At 40.6% G+C, this 19,304-nt stretch overlaps 1 protein-coding gene across 1 annotated transcript; it reads left to right on the top strand.

Moving 5' to 3' along the window:
• Positions 1-9,093: 9,093 nt before the first annotated feature.
• LOC128099105 (C-type lectin domain family 2 member F-like) lies at positions 9,094-18,916 on the top strand. The gene is made up of 5 exons (XM_052720791.1): positions 9,094-9,355; positions 9,856-9,942; positions 14,335-14,522; positions 15,162-15,274; positions 17,857-18,916. Exons 1-5 carry the CDS (start codon positions 9,280-9,282, stop codon positions 17,969-17,971), a joined length of 579 nt encoding a protein of 192 aa, XP_052576751.1. The 5' UTR covers positions 9,094-9,279; the 3' UTR covers positions 17,972-18,916.
• Positions 18,917-19,304: the final 388 nt, after the last annotated feature.

Raw genomic sequence — 19,304 nt, 5'->3', positions numbered from 1 at the left:
AAATAGGTTGGCATTATTTTTAACTATAAAAGAGAATGTTTTAATTCAATAAAAATTAACTGCTTTGTCATGATAAAAAAATGTACAGACAAGCAACACTAGATTGACTTAGTGAGTTGTGTGTGTATATTTCTGTGTTTAGATATGAGTAACAACAATTATCAAAGAAAAGAAGGCTATGAATTTGAGAGGAAGTAATGGACAGAATGGGAGAGGTTGGAGGGAGGAAAAGAATGGGAGGGGATGTAATTAAATTTTAATTTTTAAAAAGATAGCAAACAGAAGAGATTTTCTACAACATCTACCAAAAGTAAACAAAAGAATCACAAGTACAAATAAAGTACGTATTTACAAAAAAATATTGAAGAAAATTCTAAACTATTACGAAAAGAAATCAGAAAAGTATGCTTTAACATTAGAAGTACTAACAGTGTAAAATCATTTATAAACGTTTCAATAAATGTTAGTTGAATTAAAACAATAATGGATACTTTCCTGATACTCAAAAAGACTATTTTAGAGTATAATTCAAAATAATTACAATGAAAGATTTTGAATGCTTCCATCACAAAGAAATAGTATGTTTGAGATCATGAGTGGCCTAACAGCCTGAGTTGATCATTGTGATACTGTACTGAAGGACCAGAATCTACCCCATAAGCATGTACAATGACTAGCTTTAAATTTTAAAAAAATGCCACATGGGCTATCAAAATCCATATGAAAATATAAACATAAAAGTGGCATAAGCAAAATTTAAAGGATACAGTATCCAAGGAGATGGCTCATATACAAAGTGTTTGCTGTGCAGACGTGAGGGCCTGAGGTGGATTGCCTCCACCCACATGAGAAACATGGCATGGCAGTCATACATGTAATCATAGGACTAGGGAGAGGGACATAGAAGGATCCCTGGGTCACATTGTGTAAGGACCGGTATCGGCTCAGGACATCCCAAGACCAAGTTCTAAGCACAAAGGAGATTTATTTGCTCCAGATGGGGAAAGGTCAGGGAATAGAGGGCTAAGGAGAAGGGGAGGAGGGAACAAGGGAGAGGGGGAAGGATTATCTGTCCCTGAGGGGGACAAAGGACTGCCTCTGAATAGAGAGGAGACCGACATTGCCCACAAGAAAATAGTGGTTTATAAAGGAGAAACTCCACGTTAAGATGAAGTGTTTAATTCTAATTGGACATATTAATAAGGTGAGCCAAAGGGGGCTTTTGATTGCTGGACTTCAATACTTTGATAGCCCAACCTTGGTAGTCAGCCTCAGGAGGAGGACGTGGCCAAATAAGGAAATGAACCTTGGTAGCTAGCTTTAGGAGTATAATCTAATGTTTTTAAGCAAGGCAGAAGGAATGGGAGAGAAGGGCAAGTCCTATCAGAGCCATGTTTGCCATGCTCAAGCTGGCTAGATTCCCTTTACATTGTCTAGCCAACCTAGTGATCACCAAACCCCACTAAGATCCCACTGAGAGATGTCTCAGAACACAAGGCAGATTCCAGATGCATGTTCACACGTACTCCTACATATTTGTATATGAAAACGCACACTTACCTATACATACAAGTGTGCATGCATACACATATACATGTATCAAGACTGTTAAAAATATATATATAATTTTATTTTCTTCTAACTACTTCATGAGTGGTGGTTTCCTGTTTACAAGCCTTCAAGACAGATGTTCTTATTATCACCTTGATTCCCAGGAATGCAAGTAAACTATAACCAGTATAGTCCTCAACCAACGTCACACAGGCGTCAGAGCAGATGGAGAACTGAGATATAAGTAGATCCCAGCTGCTTGTTTCAGACACGTATCCTCCCATGATGGGAAATCATTGGCCTTTCCTTCTTCCTGGCAGGGGATCAAATATTTCTATAGGAAGAATAAAAACATTCACATTTTAGAATATAACACATGAATGTGGGCTAAGTCTCTAGAGAAAGTTTTCTCAACAAGATATGAAGGATAAGGATGAACAAATAGACTACATCAAAATCAAATACATATATACAGCAAAATAAAACACAGTAAAAATAGCCATAGTAAACTGAAAAAGTGTAAATATACATAAAATACATCATATATACCATAGAGGATGGGGTGAATTTTATAAATTCACAAAGTTATACAAATTGATATACAAAAAGGTGAATGGTGATAGGAAATTTGACATCAGTAACAAATTCTTTTGGTTTTTGAAACAATTTCTAATAATTAAATTTTTGGCAAGAAAAAGTGTGAGGAGAAGATTTAGGGTTTTTTGTTTTGTTTTGTTTTGTTTTTCTTGTTCTTTTCATCACATGTGACTATTATCACTTTATTTTTTAATTAAGAAATTTTTTTTATTCATTTTACATAGCAACCACAGATCCCCCTCTCTTCCCACCCCCGCCCCCAGCCACCCTCTCAAAACCTATCCCCTATTCCTTCCTCCAACATGGTAAGGCCTCCCATGGGGAGTCAGCAGAGTCTGGTATATTCAATTGAGGCAGGTCCAATGCCCTCCCCCTGCATCAAGGCTGTACAAGGTCCCTCTGTAAGTAGTGGGCTCCAAAAAGCCAGCTCATGCACCAGGAATGGATCCTGGTCACTACTCAGCAGTAAAAAACAATGACATCATGAAATTTGCAGGCAAATAGATGGAACTAGAAAACATCATCCTGAGTGAGGTAACCCAAACTCGGAAGACAAACACGGTATGTACTCACTCATAAGTGGATACTAGATGTAAAGCAAAGGATAACCAGACTACAACCCACGGATCCAGAGAAGCTAGCTAACAGGGAGGACCCTAAGAGAGATGCACGGATCACCCTGGGAAGGGGAAACAGATGAGATCTCCATGAGTAAACTGGGGACGAGGGGTGGGCAATGGAGGGTAGGGGATGGGAGATGAGAATGTAAGGAAACAGGATGGTTGAGCTGGAACCAGGGTGGAGTGGGAAAGCAATGAAAGAGATACCATGATAGAGGGAGACATCATGCGGATAGGGAGAAACCGGGTGCTAGGGAAGTTCCAAGGAATCTACAAAGATTTAGGGTTTTGTATCTTACAGGATTCTTACATGTAAGGAATCTCCCTCTCTTCTTCCCTCCCTCCCTCCCTCCCTCCCTTCTTTCCTTCATTTGTTCATTTGTTCGTTCGTTCCTTCCTTCCTTCTCTAACTGATAAATTTTCATATTATAAAGAAAAAAATAAGAATATATTTAAAATTTAATTGAAAGAGAAACAATCTATTTTACTGCCCTGCTTCTAATATGGTACTTGGCTAAATGTGTATTGAAAAATAAACAGTGAATAAATGAACCTCCCCTGAATTGAGGGAGGGCAAACACCACCAGCCAGGCAGAGTACTGCTTTGTTTTCAAGGAAAATTTGTTTAACCAGTTATCACCATGGGATGAATGTTTACAGTTCATTGGTAAGGACTTCACAGCCAAATTGACAAATATGCTCTATCTGGCATTTTATATGACCAAGATATAACCAAGATTTTCATAATACAAGTTCCATACAAAGTCTCTGTTAAAAAGCTAGCTAAAGTGTTTATTTTTATATGAATTACCTGAGATCTGGAATAAGTTTATGCTTTATATTTCATAACCTTTACTAACTTGATTCCAGTCAAATATGCAGAGACCCTCTTAAATACAGCTACAAATCTCTCTCAGTGTTACACACGAATAATGCAAATATATGCCTTATGGATTGTTACAGAGGAGACAAGGGGAAGAAACACAAGGGTAAACCAAAGGGTAAATAAAGTACCAAAAGTTCCAAGTCACACAGTTTAAGAGCTAAGAGACCACAGCAAGCAACCATACAAAAAGAAAGGCCTCTGTCTGGGTCCATAAATGGAAATATTTGAAGGTGAGAGGCTAGAGAAAATCAAATCGTGGGAAATGGATAAGAAGTGGACAGGATGAAAGGGAACCAAGGAGGCCATAACCAAATGAGTTTTTAAATTACCATTTTACAGTCAGAAAAGAAATAAGACTCAAATAAAAGCCATTGTAATATTATCATTTTCTATTCTATTAGAAAAATATGGCTATTGTTTAATTAACTTAATCCCAGCCAATTGTACGATGGGACACCTTAATTACTCATTTAACCAAAAAATATTAACTATGTTGCAACATGTAAATTAATAGAAGTGGGTTAATTTAGGTTGTAAGAGCTAGTTAGTAACAAGCCTAAACTATTGGCCAGGCATTTATAATTAATAATAAGTCTCTGTATGGTTATTTGGGAGCTGGTTGGTGGGACAGAATATTGTGCCTGCACATAGCACCCAATGTGGGGCACCTACATACACAGACATGGAGAAGAAAGCCAAAAAAGACTACAGGACAGGTGTTGTGTATGCTGATCCCTTGACATTGGAACAGCTCAGATATTAGACGAGACATAATAAATCTTGTTGGCTACAAAGTCCTCATGACTTATTATTATATGTCATACTTTCATATGGTATGGATAGAGATTTATATTACAGTTTGATTATACAGTCCAAATGGACTTATAAAATTGACAGATGCATTTTACCTGCTCAAACATAAAACAAAAGATCATCTTTAATTGACTTGTGCATACTGCCCATTCCATACTTCTGTTGATACAGATATGTATATTACCCTTGACAGTTTATGTGTTTTAAGAGCAAGGGGACTAAACACCAACAAAATCACATGGCCTAAGTGATCCAGCCTCTTGGAGCGCCTCTGCTGTAGTTTCCTTAGAGTTCTTCATTTAGAACACCTTCAAGTCTGCTGGCTCACAGAATACTCTAACCAGGATTTCAGATAAGCTTTGCACTTTCCCATTGCACAGAGACTGGACAACAAATAGCAGAGTTAACCCTCCCGGGCCTTGACCATTATCCTGATTTGCCCACGGCCTCCTAAAGAACCCAGTGTTCCCAGACAACAGGAAGCAATCTAGAGAAAACAACACCAACATTCCCAAGAGATGGGTTATGGATGTTTGTCATGGTCTGAGGAGGGTGGTGACAAGTTGCTATTAGTCATGGTCTGGAAAAAAGCTTCAAAAGGGAGTTAGACTCAAGGATCTCTTTCTGAAGGAAAAAAGGGTATGTAGTATAGAAATGATGGAATGAAACAGTAGATTATTGAATCTACTTTAATCTAAAAAGTTACTATTAATCTCAAAATATTTTACATTGGTGTGAATTTTGGTTTATTGATACAAAATTGAAGTTATTTTTGTTATACTATATGTATGTTTCTACTCTTTTGGGGGATAAATTGTGTTTATGCAGCTCATTTAAATTAAAAATATAGACTAGTAGTTACTCATCTATAAAAATCAAACTTGGGCCAGGCAGTGGTAGCACATGCCTTTAATCCCAGCACTTGGGAGGTAGAGGCAGGCAGATCTCTGTGAGTTTGAGGCCATCCTGGTCTACAGAGTGAGTTCCAGGACAGGCACCAAAACGACACAGAGAAACCCTGTCTCGAAAAAAGTAAAAAAAAAAAAAAAAAAAAAAAAAAGCAAACTTGTAGTCATATTAAGTATGTTTTCAAGGTTAAACAGATATATTTAGATAAATAGATGGTCTTCAAACACCTCAAATACCTACAGATTATGGCATTTAGGATGTTTAATTACCTGAGGTTTTTCATGACCCCACCAGCTCCATATTGTACCTTTCATACATTCCTCTGCCTCACACTAATGCCATCCTAAGGATTTAAGCCTTCAACACCCAGGCCTTTCACAGGCATTCAAGATCCAAGTCATAGTGCTGAATGAAGGAAGAACATCACTAGCCAGGTTTCTGCAAAGTAAGCTTGCTATTTAAAGAAACTTCGTAGCACCAGCTTCTAAATCCAGGTTGCCGCAGCAACAAAAAAGCCAACACACGTGTGTGCATTATACAAGAGAACACTTGGTATAGCTGTAATCATCTCTGCTTTTTCCAAAAAGAACTAGAGATGTGATGGGGACAAATGCACCACCAACTCTGTACAACTGCCTTTTGGATGTGAGGACAAAAGGGATGTTGCCAGGCAACCAGCTTTATTCCAGACCAAGTTCTAATCATTGTCACAACTACTGCAGACTCTATCAGAACATTATATCATGTACTTTTACTTACTGCACTGCCAGGGAACTGGATTCTAAATCTCAAACAGTGTAGCTATCGACAACAAGCTGTCTTTACTTTGTGTCTAAAACTTTTCTTTCTCAAGTAATTCATTTCAAAATCAGATGGTAGAAAAGCTTCAGCAAATTGAAAGGAGTGTGGCATAGGAGATGACTGACATAAAGGCTTAAAATAATATGATATGTTTAGAGTAATCACAAAATATTTCCTCATGGGATAAATGAGGAAAAAGCTCTAGAAGACATTTTTTAAAAGTTATTTGTAAGATTGAAATATCTTTAATTTTCTGCTTCTTTTTCTCCTTTCCAAATGACAGGAGTAAAAATATTGAAAGAAGAGCCACTAAGCAGTAACTCTCAGCCATGCTCACAAAGGGCTTGGCATTGTAAGCCTCTGGATAGATCAGCCACAGCACAAAGGAACTTGCAGGTTGTGAGACAAAGAAAGAAAGAATGGGTAGTTCATGCCCAGGCATCATGGCTCACAGTTGCAACTCTAGCACTCAGAGAAAAGGGGCAAAACACTGGAAAGTTCAAAGTTGGTGTGGTGGTTTGAAAGAAAATGGCCCCTAAAGGGAGTGGCACTGTTAGGAGTTGTGACCGTGTTGGAGTAGGTGTGGTATTATTAGAGGAAGCGTGGAGGCAGGCTTTGAGGTCTCATATATGCTCAAGACATTGCCCAGTGTCTCAGTTGACTTCTTGTTGCCTGCAATATGCAAGACTCTCAGCTCCTCCTCCAGCACCATCTGCCGGCATGATGTCATGTCCCACCATGATGATAGTGGACTGAACCTCTGAACTGCAAGCAAACTAGCCCAATTACATGTTTTCTTTATAAGAGTTGCTGTGGTCATGGTGTCTCTTCATAGCAATAGAAACCCTAACTAAAACAGCTGGCCTGGGCTAGATGGAGACTCTGTCTCCAGAAACAGACCACCACCAACAAAGAGAGTCAGATTCCTTCATCCACGAATAATTTGAAATCACTCTCAAGGATTTTTTTCTTTGTGAGTACATATGTGTGCATGTTTACGTGTATATGTATGTATGTGGGTAAGAAAGGTAGAAGACAGTCATGAGTAACATTCCTCAGGAATTACCCACCTTTTCTTTTGAAACAGAGCCTCTTGTTGGCTTGAAACTCACCAGCTAAGCTTGGCTGCCTGGCCAGCAAGCCCCAAGGACCTGCCCATCTCCACCTCCCTAGTGCTGGGATTACAAAAGCATCATGCCACCACACCTGGCTTTATTTATGTGGGTTCTGAGGATCAAACTTTGGCCCTCATGTTTGTAAGGCAAGCACTTCACCAACTGAGGCATCCCTCCACCCCATCCCACCCTGTCCCACCCCATCCCATCTCATCCCATCCCATCCCATCCCATCTCAACTCATCCCAAACCATCCTACCCCACCCCTGAGCACAATCACAAGGTTGCTATATTCCTTTTCAGTAATAAGAAGTCTGTAGTGAGAAATTATCCCCTTTAGTCCAGCACATCAGAGCTCAAAACTATCATTATAAACTTCAATTTCCATGTAAAAACTCTACCTTCCTCTCAGAAAGCTACACAGGAGGTGAAGGACTGTTGGCTTCCTTTCCCCTAGTTTCATCAAATGCTCTATTTACTACCTTGTCTTTCTGTTTCTCCTTGGGAGAGAGTGATAAAAGCATGTACCTGTGCTATGTAGGGCCCTTCCTCTCACCCCTATGCGTTTGAGGATTTTCTATCAATCATCTCATCTGTGGAAGGTCTTCCTTACAAGGTGTCATTCAGCTTCTGGAGTCCTGTAAATTTTCATGGTTAGAAGTCCATCACCAAGTATCCTAGCTAGCTTCAGCTGTCAGCTTCACATACCCTATAGTCATCTGTTGGGGTCTCATTTGAGAGACTGGCCAGAACAGAACTCTATGACCATGTCTATGAGAGATTATCTTGATGACTGAGGTGGAGGGGCACAGCTCACTATGAGTCACATCATCCCTAGGCAGGTGAATCAGGGCTGTATGAGAAATCTAGCTGAACATGAGCCTGTGAACCAGCCAAGAGATAGCCAATAAGCAACTTTCTTCCATGGTTCCTGCCTCCAGGTTTCTCTTCCATGATCCTGCCTGAGTTCTTGCCCTGACTTCCCTCATTAATGGACTGTGGCCTGAAAGTGTGAGCAGAATAAACCTTTTCCTCCCCTGAGTAGCTTTTGGTCAGAGTGTTTTATCACAGCAACAGAAAAGCAAACTTACACAGTTAAGTCTTCTTACATAGGATTACAGGTGCATGCCACTGCATACAAAACAGAGGAATTCTCCATGTCTAATGTTTTAATTACAATGGACCTAAAATATTCCTTGCACTGGTTTTTAAATCCCCCAATACACATATGAAGACTAGTTTCATGGTTGGGGGGGGGGGTTTAAAAGTCAACAAAAATTGTAATTCCCCTTTCAATTACTGAAATCTGTAGGAATGATTCCAGCTTATGCCGGAATCTATCATGCTAAGCTGCTGTGCAGAGGATAGTGCCTATGTAGGGAACAAGCCTTAATTTACCATGTAAACGTGTAAAACCAATGAGTTTACTTTGCCAAATTTCACTATACAATCCGCAGGACAGATAAAGATCAAACAGAGATATTAAAAAAAAAAAAAATGGAGGCGGAGCTCAAAGACCAAGAAAGAATAAGCGCAATTTACAGTTAGTTGAAACAACCCGGAAGTTACAGAGCTTTATCAGATTTGAGTTTAGAGGGGAGACTACAGATTCTAGGAAAGCACAAGCCATGGTCTGCTGACTGGATAGCAGAAGGCAGAGCTGATGCCAATCAAGCTTCCCCCGCTGTGGTCGTCAGCCAATCCGGGGCTGCTAGCGGACACCGTTGGGGCGTGTCCCGCTGCCGTTACTCCCACAGAGGAGCGAGGACAGGGCCAGTGAGAGATCTTGGGGGCCGCCGGATCCAAGCCCGGCTTCAGTGCTGAACCATCAAGCTGGAGTGGTGCTGTATCATCCGTTTATCAGTCTTGCTCCGTCCCTGACCCCAGAGAAACAGCCCTCAGAGTCCAAAGGTTTGAAGACAACGGATAGGATTATCAGTTCTCCTTTGGTCCTAAGAATTTTCTCAGCCTCTGTAGTTACTGTGGCATGGTTCCCGTGATGGAAAATTTATACAGAGAATCCCAGACAAGTCATTTATCTGGGCGTCACAGGGCAACATTTGGTAAGGAGATGACAGGATTTCTTCGCAGGCTAAGGCTGGTAGCCTTTGCTTAGCCTGTAAGGCAAAGGGTATGCATATGTACTTTCAATGAAAGCGGTCGGTCTTCATCAACAAAACAAAGGCTCAAAATCAAAAGCAAAAATGAAGCCAGATACTCTACTTCTCCACCAGATCTGCCCCTCCCTCCCTGCAAAAGAAGACATTTCCTTAAAACAAAGCAAAACAAACAAATAAAACCACAAACCGAAACCAAACACTCTGGGGAAGGCGGGACTGGTTTTTTGTTCTGCAAGCCTTGCTGGAGAACATAGGGTACAGTTCTTGGAAATGACACATAGATGCAAAGCCACACCTGAGTACCTTTTGCCCTTTTCCAAATAGATCAATGACTGAGTTGTGAATAGAATGCAGAGAATATGGATTTTTTTTTAAATGGGGGTTTTGTTTGCTTGTTGCTTTTATTTGGTAAATAGTGACCTGTCTGTTTGCCTTATGTGCAGATGTGAAGAAATTGCTGACCCTCTGGACCGTGCTATGTGGTGGTGTTGTTATTCTTCTTTGGGGTTTTTTCAGTTTTCCTAAAAAATGTAAGTAATCATTTTCCTCTGGCCACTTTACCTCCTAGAAGATCAGCCTTTTGATACATAGGCTGTACTCAGTGCCAGCTGCTGCTGATTCATTCAGAAACGTGATCTCAGTCTGGAAAGATTTTTTTTCCCTCTAACTGGACATGACAATCACAAGTAAACAGCTGTGGAAGAGCAGAGCAATTGCTGTGCAGAAGTTGGTTCAGTTTGAAGCAGGAGGAGAGGGGGTTATGTATGAGTGACAGTGGTCAGGTAAAGCTTTATGAAGAGCTGTGTGTGTGCAATATTCATGTCAGAAAATCGAGCCAGCTATAACGGTGGTGGAGGTAAAGAGCAAAGTGAGGTTATACTGTGCTGCATTTCCAGAGTGGGTTAACTGTCACTGCTCAGCATGGGTCCTTGTCATGGAGCTAAACCCCAGCGCCCTTCCTTTCCAAAAGTTCTATTAAATCCACTTTGATCAGGTTTCTGCTTCTGCTTTTTTCATGAAACCGGTTGTCAAGTTTACCAAAATGCCAGTGCTGCTAATTCTAGTAGCCATCATCTGTTTAATCTTATTTGACGATTCAGATTCATTAAAAAAAAATACTTTTATCTTCAAAAGTTTCATACTATTATACAACCTATTTTGATCCTATCCATCTCCCTTGGACCATTCACAGCAGCCCCCTTCCAGTTTCATGTTCTTCTTTTTGTTGTTGTGATTGTTGGTTAAACCGCATGCTGCTCTGCTCCTGGTTGGCCACTGCCCGCGGCAGCCATGCCGGCAGAGGAGAGAGCTGATGGGAAGAATCACAGCCATAGTTACCTTTTTAGAGCTTTATTGGGAGAGAAGGAGAGAGAGAGAGAGAGAGAGAGAGAGAGAGAGAGAGAGAGAGAGAGAGAGAGGGAGGGAGGGAGGGAGGGAGGGAGGGAGGGAGGGAGGGAAGGAGGGAGAGGACAGATGGAAGGAAGGAGCAGAAAGGAAAGAGAGGGATGCATAGAGGGCCCACTCACTTTTTAGGCTGGGATGCTGTGACAGGCTGATGACGCAATTCAGGACTGAATCCTTACAGTGATAACACTCTGAATCCTATTAGCACTGCCTATGTCTAGATATGGACCACCTACTTGCAGCCTTGTCCCCAAAGGTGAGTCACTCCCTCCCTCTGCAAGGATCCACTGTCCATCCAACAAGGATGGGGTCTCAGAGAGAGGCTCCCTCACTCATGTTGGAATTTTCACAGGCTTGATATTGAGAAAAATCTTTTCGAAGCAAGAAGTGGTGGATGCAGCTACAGATATCTGGTCAAACTACCAAGTATAAGTTACTGTGAGTGTCAGCTGTGGATAAATCATCTATACTAACCTTCCCCCATCTAAGGCTCATAGACTTTCACAGAAGAGTGAGTGGAAACTATGTAACCACTGATGGATATGGAAAAGAGCTATGGAATGTTGACTTCTCTATATCAGGTTTTGCTGGCATCATCTCAGATCAGCTCTGGATCTTCACACGTTTTAAAACTCCTTCCCAAAAATAATTTCATTTAGCCTTCAGGTCAGTATACTCCCACTGTTTGTGTCCTGCCTACGCCACTGCTGAGTTTATTTCCTTTACTCATTCCTTCCTTTCCCGCTGCACTTATGGACACAGTGATCAAACGTGTCTCGTCATGCATCCAATCTTTGAAGTATTGTTGGCCTGTTGGCCTTCTGAACTGGTCTCAAAACTTCATCACATAAATACATCTCCAATCTGGGACACTTCTCAAAATCAATCATTTTTTAAAACCAATCTAGCTACTTGATTATCTAATAAATATCTCAAACTTAATAATGTTCATGCTGCAATATCTCTCCCTCCCTCTCCCCTCTGTCTCTTCTCCACCCCCCGTGAATATGCAAGAGTATGGGTTCCCATAGAAGTAAGCCTTGGATGTCTGCCTTCAAGACTCATCCACCTTGTTTTGGAGAAAAAAGGCCCCTCCAGGTTTAGCTGGCTAGCCAACACCTTTCAGGAATCTGCCTCTCCACTCTTGGGATTACAAGACAGAGTAACCACACCCAGCTTTTCCTGTGGGTTCTGGAGATTTAGTTCAGGTAGTCATGATTCAGTGGCAAACAGTGTATTAACTGAGCTGTGGCCTCAACCCCCAAACTCTTCATCGCTCTCGCTTCTCTCATGTCCTTGATCTGTCCTTTCACTGAGCCAAATGTGAACTCTCTCCATTCACTCGCCGGTTAACTAGCCAGAACCTCATTTCCTTCTCTGATGTTTGTCTATTTTCTACCCTTGATCTTTTAAAGCAACTGCGGATATATCACATAGTAATACACTTTCTAGTAATGAGATTTTTACAACCTCTCTTTCCTACCATGACTTTATAATAAAAGTGAATTACAGCCGGGCGGTGGTGGAGCACGCCTTTAATCCCAGCACTCGGGAGGCAGAGCCAGGCGGATCTCTGTGAGTTCGAGGCCAGCCTGGTCTCCAAAGCGAGTTCCAGGAAAGGCGCAAGGCTACACAGAGAAACCCTGTCTCGAAAAAAAAAAAAAAAAAAAAAAAAAGTGAATTAGATTTGAACTGGCCACATTTCAAGGTTCTGTAATCACATGTGACTGATGGCACCCATATGGACAGAGCTTATTTTCAACAATTAAGAAAAATTATCAGACCTGTTGGAAATTTTAGACCATTTTTCATTCACTTAGAGCCAAGCCTTATGGGTGGCTACATTGCCCTTAATGCACCTAGTCACCCTGGACTACTGATGTCCTGCACTACTTAATCCTTCACTTAGTCTGTAGGAATGTGGACATCTTCATTATTTGGTAAACAAGCCAGGCACACTCACCTCAAACCTCTGCATTATCTCTTCCCATTGCTTAGAAAAAAAATGTTCTTACCCTGGAGGCAGAACTCCCTGTAGTGGGTAACCGTTCCAGCTTTGATCTGAAAGTACCACCCCCATTGAGACTTTGGTAACTGTCACACCTACAAGGCAGAGCCGAGAGAGGACCTCTGAAGACCTTAAACCTGGATGGGCTGGCTCTCTTGGTTCCTGGACCCTAAACGCTGGAGGTAGACGGAGCAGAGCTCTCCAGAGAACACTGCCGGACTATGCTACACCTTTCCCAGACCCTGTAACCTATCCCTTCACTTGTACATTACCCCACAAAATAAACCTCCCATTTAACTACGTGGAGTTGCCTTAATATTTTGAACAATACCTCCCCATCCACCTTTCTTCAGGTCTTTACTAGGCATCAACTTTGTCTAACCCTACCCTGAATGTTGTGCTAGTATCCAGCTGTCATCCTTATCCCTTGACCTGGATGTACTTCATGAGAAACTGTGTGGTTCCAGGCATGCAACTTTCATAAAAGCATGTTATATTTCATGTATTCCAAGAGCTACAAAAAGATAAATGTCTGTTACAAGGTAAGTGCTCACTTTGGATGTGGTTGGATACGCAAATGAAAGAAAAAATAAACTAGTAGATGAATGATAAGACTGGATTTCTGATAGCCAGGTTTGAGTCAACTATTCGACTTTGGTAGTCGTTGTTTATTTGAACCCAATATTTTAGAGTAATTTGGGATTTGCTTTTTTTAAAGTAATTTTAGTGAAATACATGTTTTTGCTGTACTGTCATATCAGGTTTTGTGTATATAGAACCTTACTGTTAATTAATGCTTCCAAATGAATAGTCTCCCATTTATGGACTTGAGTAGGAGACAGTCACCTATTGGGTCCCCCCCCCCCCCGGCTTTGGGGAAAAGTACCTTCAATACTGTTTCTCTCAGAGTTATTCACAAGCAAGTATCTTCATATATCTAGTGCTGTGAGTTAAGGAGGAAATGGGAAAAGTTGTAAAAATTCTTTCAGTGTTTTCCCCTTTTCTGTTTTCTTTCCTCAAGAACAAAGGGCAAAGTAATAGCATCAACTTCTGAGGAAATGCTGTTTCTGAGAAACAATTGAGTATTGGTTAGGTCAATGGGAGAGAGCCAACTCTTTGATGTTATGACTGTACAGGAATCCATTTGTGGTAAAATATCTCAGATGGCATATCCAGTTTTAAGAGAAGTGAAAAAGTAAATAATGTCCAGTAGTATAAAAATATCAGAGAAAGAGTTAGAGGACATTACTTTTCTCGAAGTTGGTTACTACTATTTTAAGTTACATGTAGATCTTGATTCTCCAAGGCTTCTTTCTCTTACTATGCTCTTGATTGACCTGTCATCTCTGAGTTAATGGCTAAAATCTCTTGAAAGTCATTTCAGTCACTTGACTGAAACGGGATGTGACAGTGAAATCCTTTTTTATCAGTGTGGAATATAGGAGACTCTTTACAATGGAGGTCAGACTCTTTTCTCTTATAGCTTCTTCATGTCGTGTGTTCATTTTAGTTGGAGCCACAAGAGCAGTGAGAAATAAGACGTGTGACGATGAAATGAAGATATGCATGAATTCCTGGAATAAACTTAATCAGAACTGCTTCTTTATTTTCCAACATAAAAATTCATGGCTCACTGCACAGGAGACCTGCCAGCACTATGAAGGAACTCTGGTTAAATTCAACAACAAGATTGAATTGGTTAGACTTCCCACTTAGCATACTGAGTAGTTAAGACACAGATCTTTTGCCTTTGGGGAAGTTGGAGCTCAGAAGGAAAGATAGGCAACTAGAAATAATCAAAGAAAATACATAAATTACACAGTATATTAGATACAATCAAAGTATGTATTCTCCAAAGGGGTAGATTGGCAACAAGGTCACATTTCCATGAAATAATGACATTTGAGCAAAGGAATAAAGTCGAGGTGATAAAATCTCTGGGGGAAATAAATCAGCTGCAACACAGGGTTAAGAAAGGCAAATGCCTGGGATAGCCGAGGAACTGAAGGTAGAGAGGCAATTCGCCTGTCTAAAGCTAAGGAATGAGTATGGGTATGACCACAAGAGTTTTGTAGGCCATTACAGAGACTAGTTTTCTGCTTCAGGCAAAGCAAGGAGATATTTCAGGATTAGGGTCATAAGTGCTATATTCTAACCTCAGTCTTAACAGACTCATTTTCTTTGCTGTAACAAATATAAAAATAGGGTCGTAGGTACTTGGCCCCCTGCAAGACCTGTGGTAAGAGCATGATGGACTCAGACAAGGGCAGTACCTTTTCATGTACTGAGAATGAGACTGCTAGGAGATGTCCCTGATAGTGCTTTGTTTTGTCACAGGAAACTCTGATGAATCATGTGGGAGCACTAGGATCATCAGCGTGGATTGGACTGAACAAACAAAATATACGCAAGTCCTGGGTTTGGACAGATGGCAGTAGATACAATCATTTGTAAGCCTTCATAAGATTTATTTAGTGTTAATTGTAAATCATAGTCAAAATTCTAACTCTCTAAACAGCTACATCTACTGTTCCTTAACTACATTTCCTAAAGAGGCCCTCCAACAGATGCTAAGAAGAACCTTAAGACAAACTGGTAGTCTTTTGAGTGTGTCTGCCCTCAAGCACCAGTGTTTGTCTCTGTGTGTTTAATTGGGTTGTATATATCTTCCTTTCCTTCTAGACTGGACAGAATTCTAAGCAGTTTAATTCTTCCCTGAGTACAGTTTACTCTTGCATGCATGGTGTATGCAAGTGTGCACCCGTGTGTGCTCTGTGTGTGTGTGTGTTTCACAAGAGTGAGTATCTGAAGATACACTGATGACTACATGGTTTTTACCCACTAGGGGCCTAACAATATGGATGAGAAGAGATTGGGAAGATAGATGTTTAATTTCCTTTTATTTAAAATTCCAGAACTTCTCTGCTATCCCAAGCCTAAAGAATTAATTGTATCCTTAAACACTATTTTTGTTCTGGAAACATTTAAAATTTCCTTCAACTTCAGAGTGGAGGAGGACTTAGAAGAAGGTTGTGTTTATCATAGAGGAGTCACGAGCTTCCAAGCACTGGGTGCCTCTTCTGTGGCAGGAGCTTACTCCGTGGTATTAATATATTGTATGTACCTCACCAAAAGAATTTCCTCAACCAAGAGAAGTTTCTGTGATCATTATATTTATATAAAATTTAGGTTGGAAACACAATGCCATGAAAACAGCAATATAACCAATAATTGTGGTTTCACTTTGAAAACCAATGTAAGAAATCTATGAAGCAAGTTAACTTTGAGAACAAAATATAATTTCTATGGTGTTTTCTTGAAAAAACAATATTGACAGTTTAAGATGTTGTGTGTTACCATTAAAAAAAAAAAACAGATGGAAAGGGAAGGAATGAGCTGGTGGAAGTTGGTATACTAATCTGTTGGGATCACCACAATAAGTGACATAGACTGAGCAGCTTAAACAACTGATCTGTAGTCTAGAAGTCCGCAGACAAGTTGTTGTCAGGGCCTGTTTCTTCTGCCCTCTTGCCTTGGTGTGTAGGTGCCTACCGTCTCACTCCATCTTCCTATGGCTCAGCCTGGATACACGCTCAAGGAAGTGCCTGGATTCTTTCTACTTAAAAGATCATCAGTGGTGCATGGGGCAAGGAAGTGTAGCTCAGTGGTAGAGAACTTACCTAGTGAAGCAAAGGGCCCTGGGTTCACTCTCAAAATGGCAAAAAAAAAAAAAAGAAAAAACAGTCTTATTATATGATATTAGTATTTATCCAAAAGACATTATTTTAAGCCAGGTATGGTGATGTGCCTAGAATCCAATTTCAAAACATCAATTAATTTTTAAAAAAGAGCTTATTTTACTTATTCAGACCTTTTAAAATCTTATATTTAAATACATTTCCATTCTGCACTCCTAAGGAATAGGGCTTCCACATATGGAATTCCCATAACAGTTGATGGGAATACTGGCATATGGGCATGTGTAGGCACGGAAGTACAGTAGGTCCTCTCCATCTACAGGTTCCATGTGTGGGCTCAACCAGCCACAGATGGAAAGCTTTAGAGAGTAAACTAATTATGCTTCTACTGAACATGTCTGGCTTATTTTCTAGTCATCATAGCTTGACAATACAACATAACTACCACTTACCTAACATGGACATGTTCTAGATGAGTTATTTAGGGACAATCTGAAGTCTGTGAAAAGATGTGTGTAGGAGCTATGCAAACACTGCATCGTTTTATGGAGAGGGCCTTACCTGAGCATCTGTGGCTGGTGGTCCTTCAACTACTTAAAGGATACTGAAGAGCTGACTATATATGCATATGTTTTAGAAAAGGATAAGAGGAAAATTTGAGAGTCTCCTAGAAATCAGCCAAGTGTATACCAGTGCTGACATGTTCTCCTCTAAATAAGGAACTGAAGGCATTTTTTTATCACATTACAATCAGAACTTAACCAAGACTCACTGTTGGGCATTTTTTAATTTTGAATTCTCAATGTTACATGTTTATATATGTGACCTAAAGTGAGAACTTTGAAAATCTTTCCCAGTAACTCTGCATAGTGCCTGGCCTGCACCATGCCACTCCACCAAGTAAACAATACCCATCTAACAATCGAGATGGTTACAGAGTAGCCAAGTGAAAAGACCTGTGCTGAAAAAAAGCATGGAAAATGTTCCCTGAAATGTGAATTACACTTTCCCCCTACACTGCCTCTAAATGCCTAAATACGTTGATTTTGTCATTTTCATTACCAACATAACCCCTCTATAAAGGATTATGATATTTTCTTTCTTGTTAGCAGCATAAAATGCCAGGCTGTGGTGCTGAGGAGTGGAGTCACACACAGTACCTCCCCAGCAGAGTCCAAAGGTTAAGTGTGATGGCTGATAAGAGAGCAGCAACAGCTCACCTAACATTCTTGCCGTAGAGCACATTTGAAGTGTGATCACCAAACTTTAGATTCATTATATTAGGCTGTGCTGGGTCTGATAAATAAAGAAGTCTACCCTTTGTTTTGTTCCAGGAAGACCATCCAAGAGCATGGTGACTGTGCCTTCATGCATAAAAATGGTATAGACAGTACCAGTTGTAATGACCTAAAGGACTATATTTGTAGCAAAATAGGCCAGTGCCCTTGAAGATTTCTTCCATCCAAAAGAAAATGAAGAGCAATGTCTTGTTTTATGCATGTTAAACCCATGGTAATGTGTTTTCATTTCCATCAACATTGTTTTTAAATCTAATTTGACTGATGAACATTTACATGAATTTTATCTTCATCGAAATAGTTATTAATAAGCCTATAGATCAAGCAAAATTTGAGATGGTACTGCTGAATCATCAAATTTGGTGCATTTGAGGTTTGGGGAAGGAAGGTCCTTGCTCAGAAGTGATCCATCTCAGTGGAGTACACTGAAGGGCAGAGAGAAGAGAAAGGAGGATCCTCTGCTTATCTGAAATTTGTGAAAAACTTCCGAAAAGAGAAACAAGGGCTGTAGGGTGACGTGAACTAAAAAGTGTTCCATTTGCCCTTAACACATGGTTCATGTGGAATTGTTAACGAAGGCATGATGGGGAACTATTCTGATTCGGGGCCTTGTGTCATCACTGGAGACCAGGCAACTCTCCACAGGTCTCTAGACCCCCAGTCAAACTGCTAAACTGAAGAACTAAAGAAAACCTGGACTTGTTGTTGCCATAGTTACAAAAAGAGAGAAGGAGGCAAGTTTTGTCATGAGATATCATGAGCAGAACATGAGCAGTTGGAGGTAGAGAGGAAAACAAAGGAAGAATCCTGGTGACCTCAAAGGACCTACTGAGATTAGCCTGGGTCCCCAAAGCTGTTTCACTCAGATTCTGGCTAATATTGAAATGGTCTTGGAGGGAAGAGAGAGAAGAGGTTAACACTGGTCATCATTAAAAATCTCTTCAGCTACCACAGGTCTTCTCTCATCTCTGATGCTAGTGTTTGTTTTATATGTATGTGCAAGTGTGGAGAGGTAAAGGAACATAAACTAGAAAAGGGACTGTGGGTGGGGTGAAGAGCTCTGAAGGAGGAGAGAAGGTAATAGATACATGTGACATGAAACCAGGAGGACCACCGTAAGGAAGAGTGGGACCATCGGGATGAGGAGAGAGAGACAGAAGAGGAGAGTTGGGGCAGAAGGACTTATAACCTAAAAATGTGCAGCCCCTGAAACCTGTGCTGACCTAGATAAGTGCCAGCTACTCCTCATCTTGGAAGGGAAGGCAAGGATCATGCAGCATTTAGGTAACTTTGTAACTTAAAGAGTCCGGTTTGTCATTTAGTTTTCTGTGGTCAGGAGCATGGATTTGCCTTGTGGAAGTCGAAATAGAGACAAGCTTGGGGAAGACAGGCACTGGTTCAGGTGGGGGGTGGGAGACTCCTAGAGCAGTTTCCACTGGTGACTCTCACCTCTTCCTTTCATTCTTAGGAATTCTTTCCTCCAT

Source organism: Peromyscus californicus, unplaced genomic scaffold, assembly GCF_007827085.1.
Source record: "Peromyscus californicus insignis strain IS unplaced genomic scaffold, ASM782708v3 Scaffold_6__1_contigs__length_162567912, whole genome shotgun sequence".
NCBI lineage: Eukaryota > Metazoa > Chordata > Mammalia > Rodentia > Cricetidae > Peromyscus > Peromyscus californicus.
Note: the sequence above shows the minus strand (reverse complement) of the source record. Positions and strands in the feature narration are given on the sequence as shown.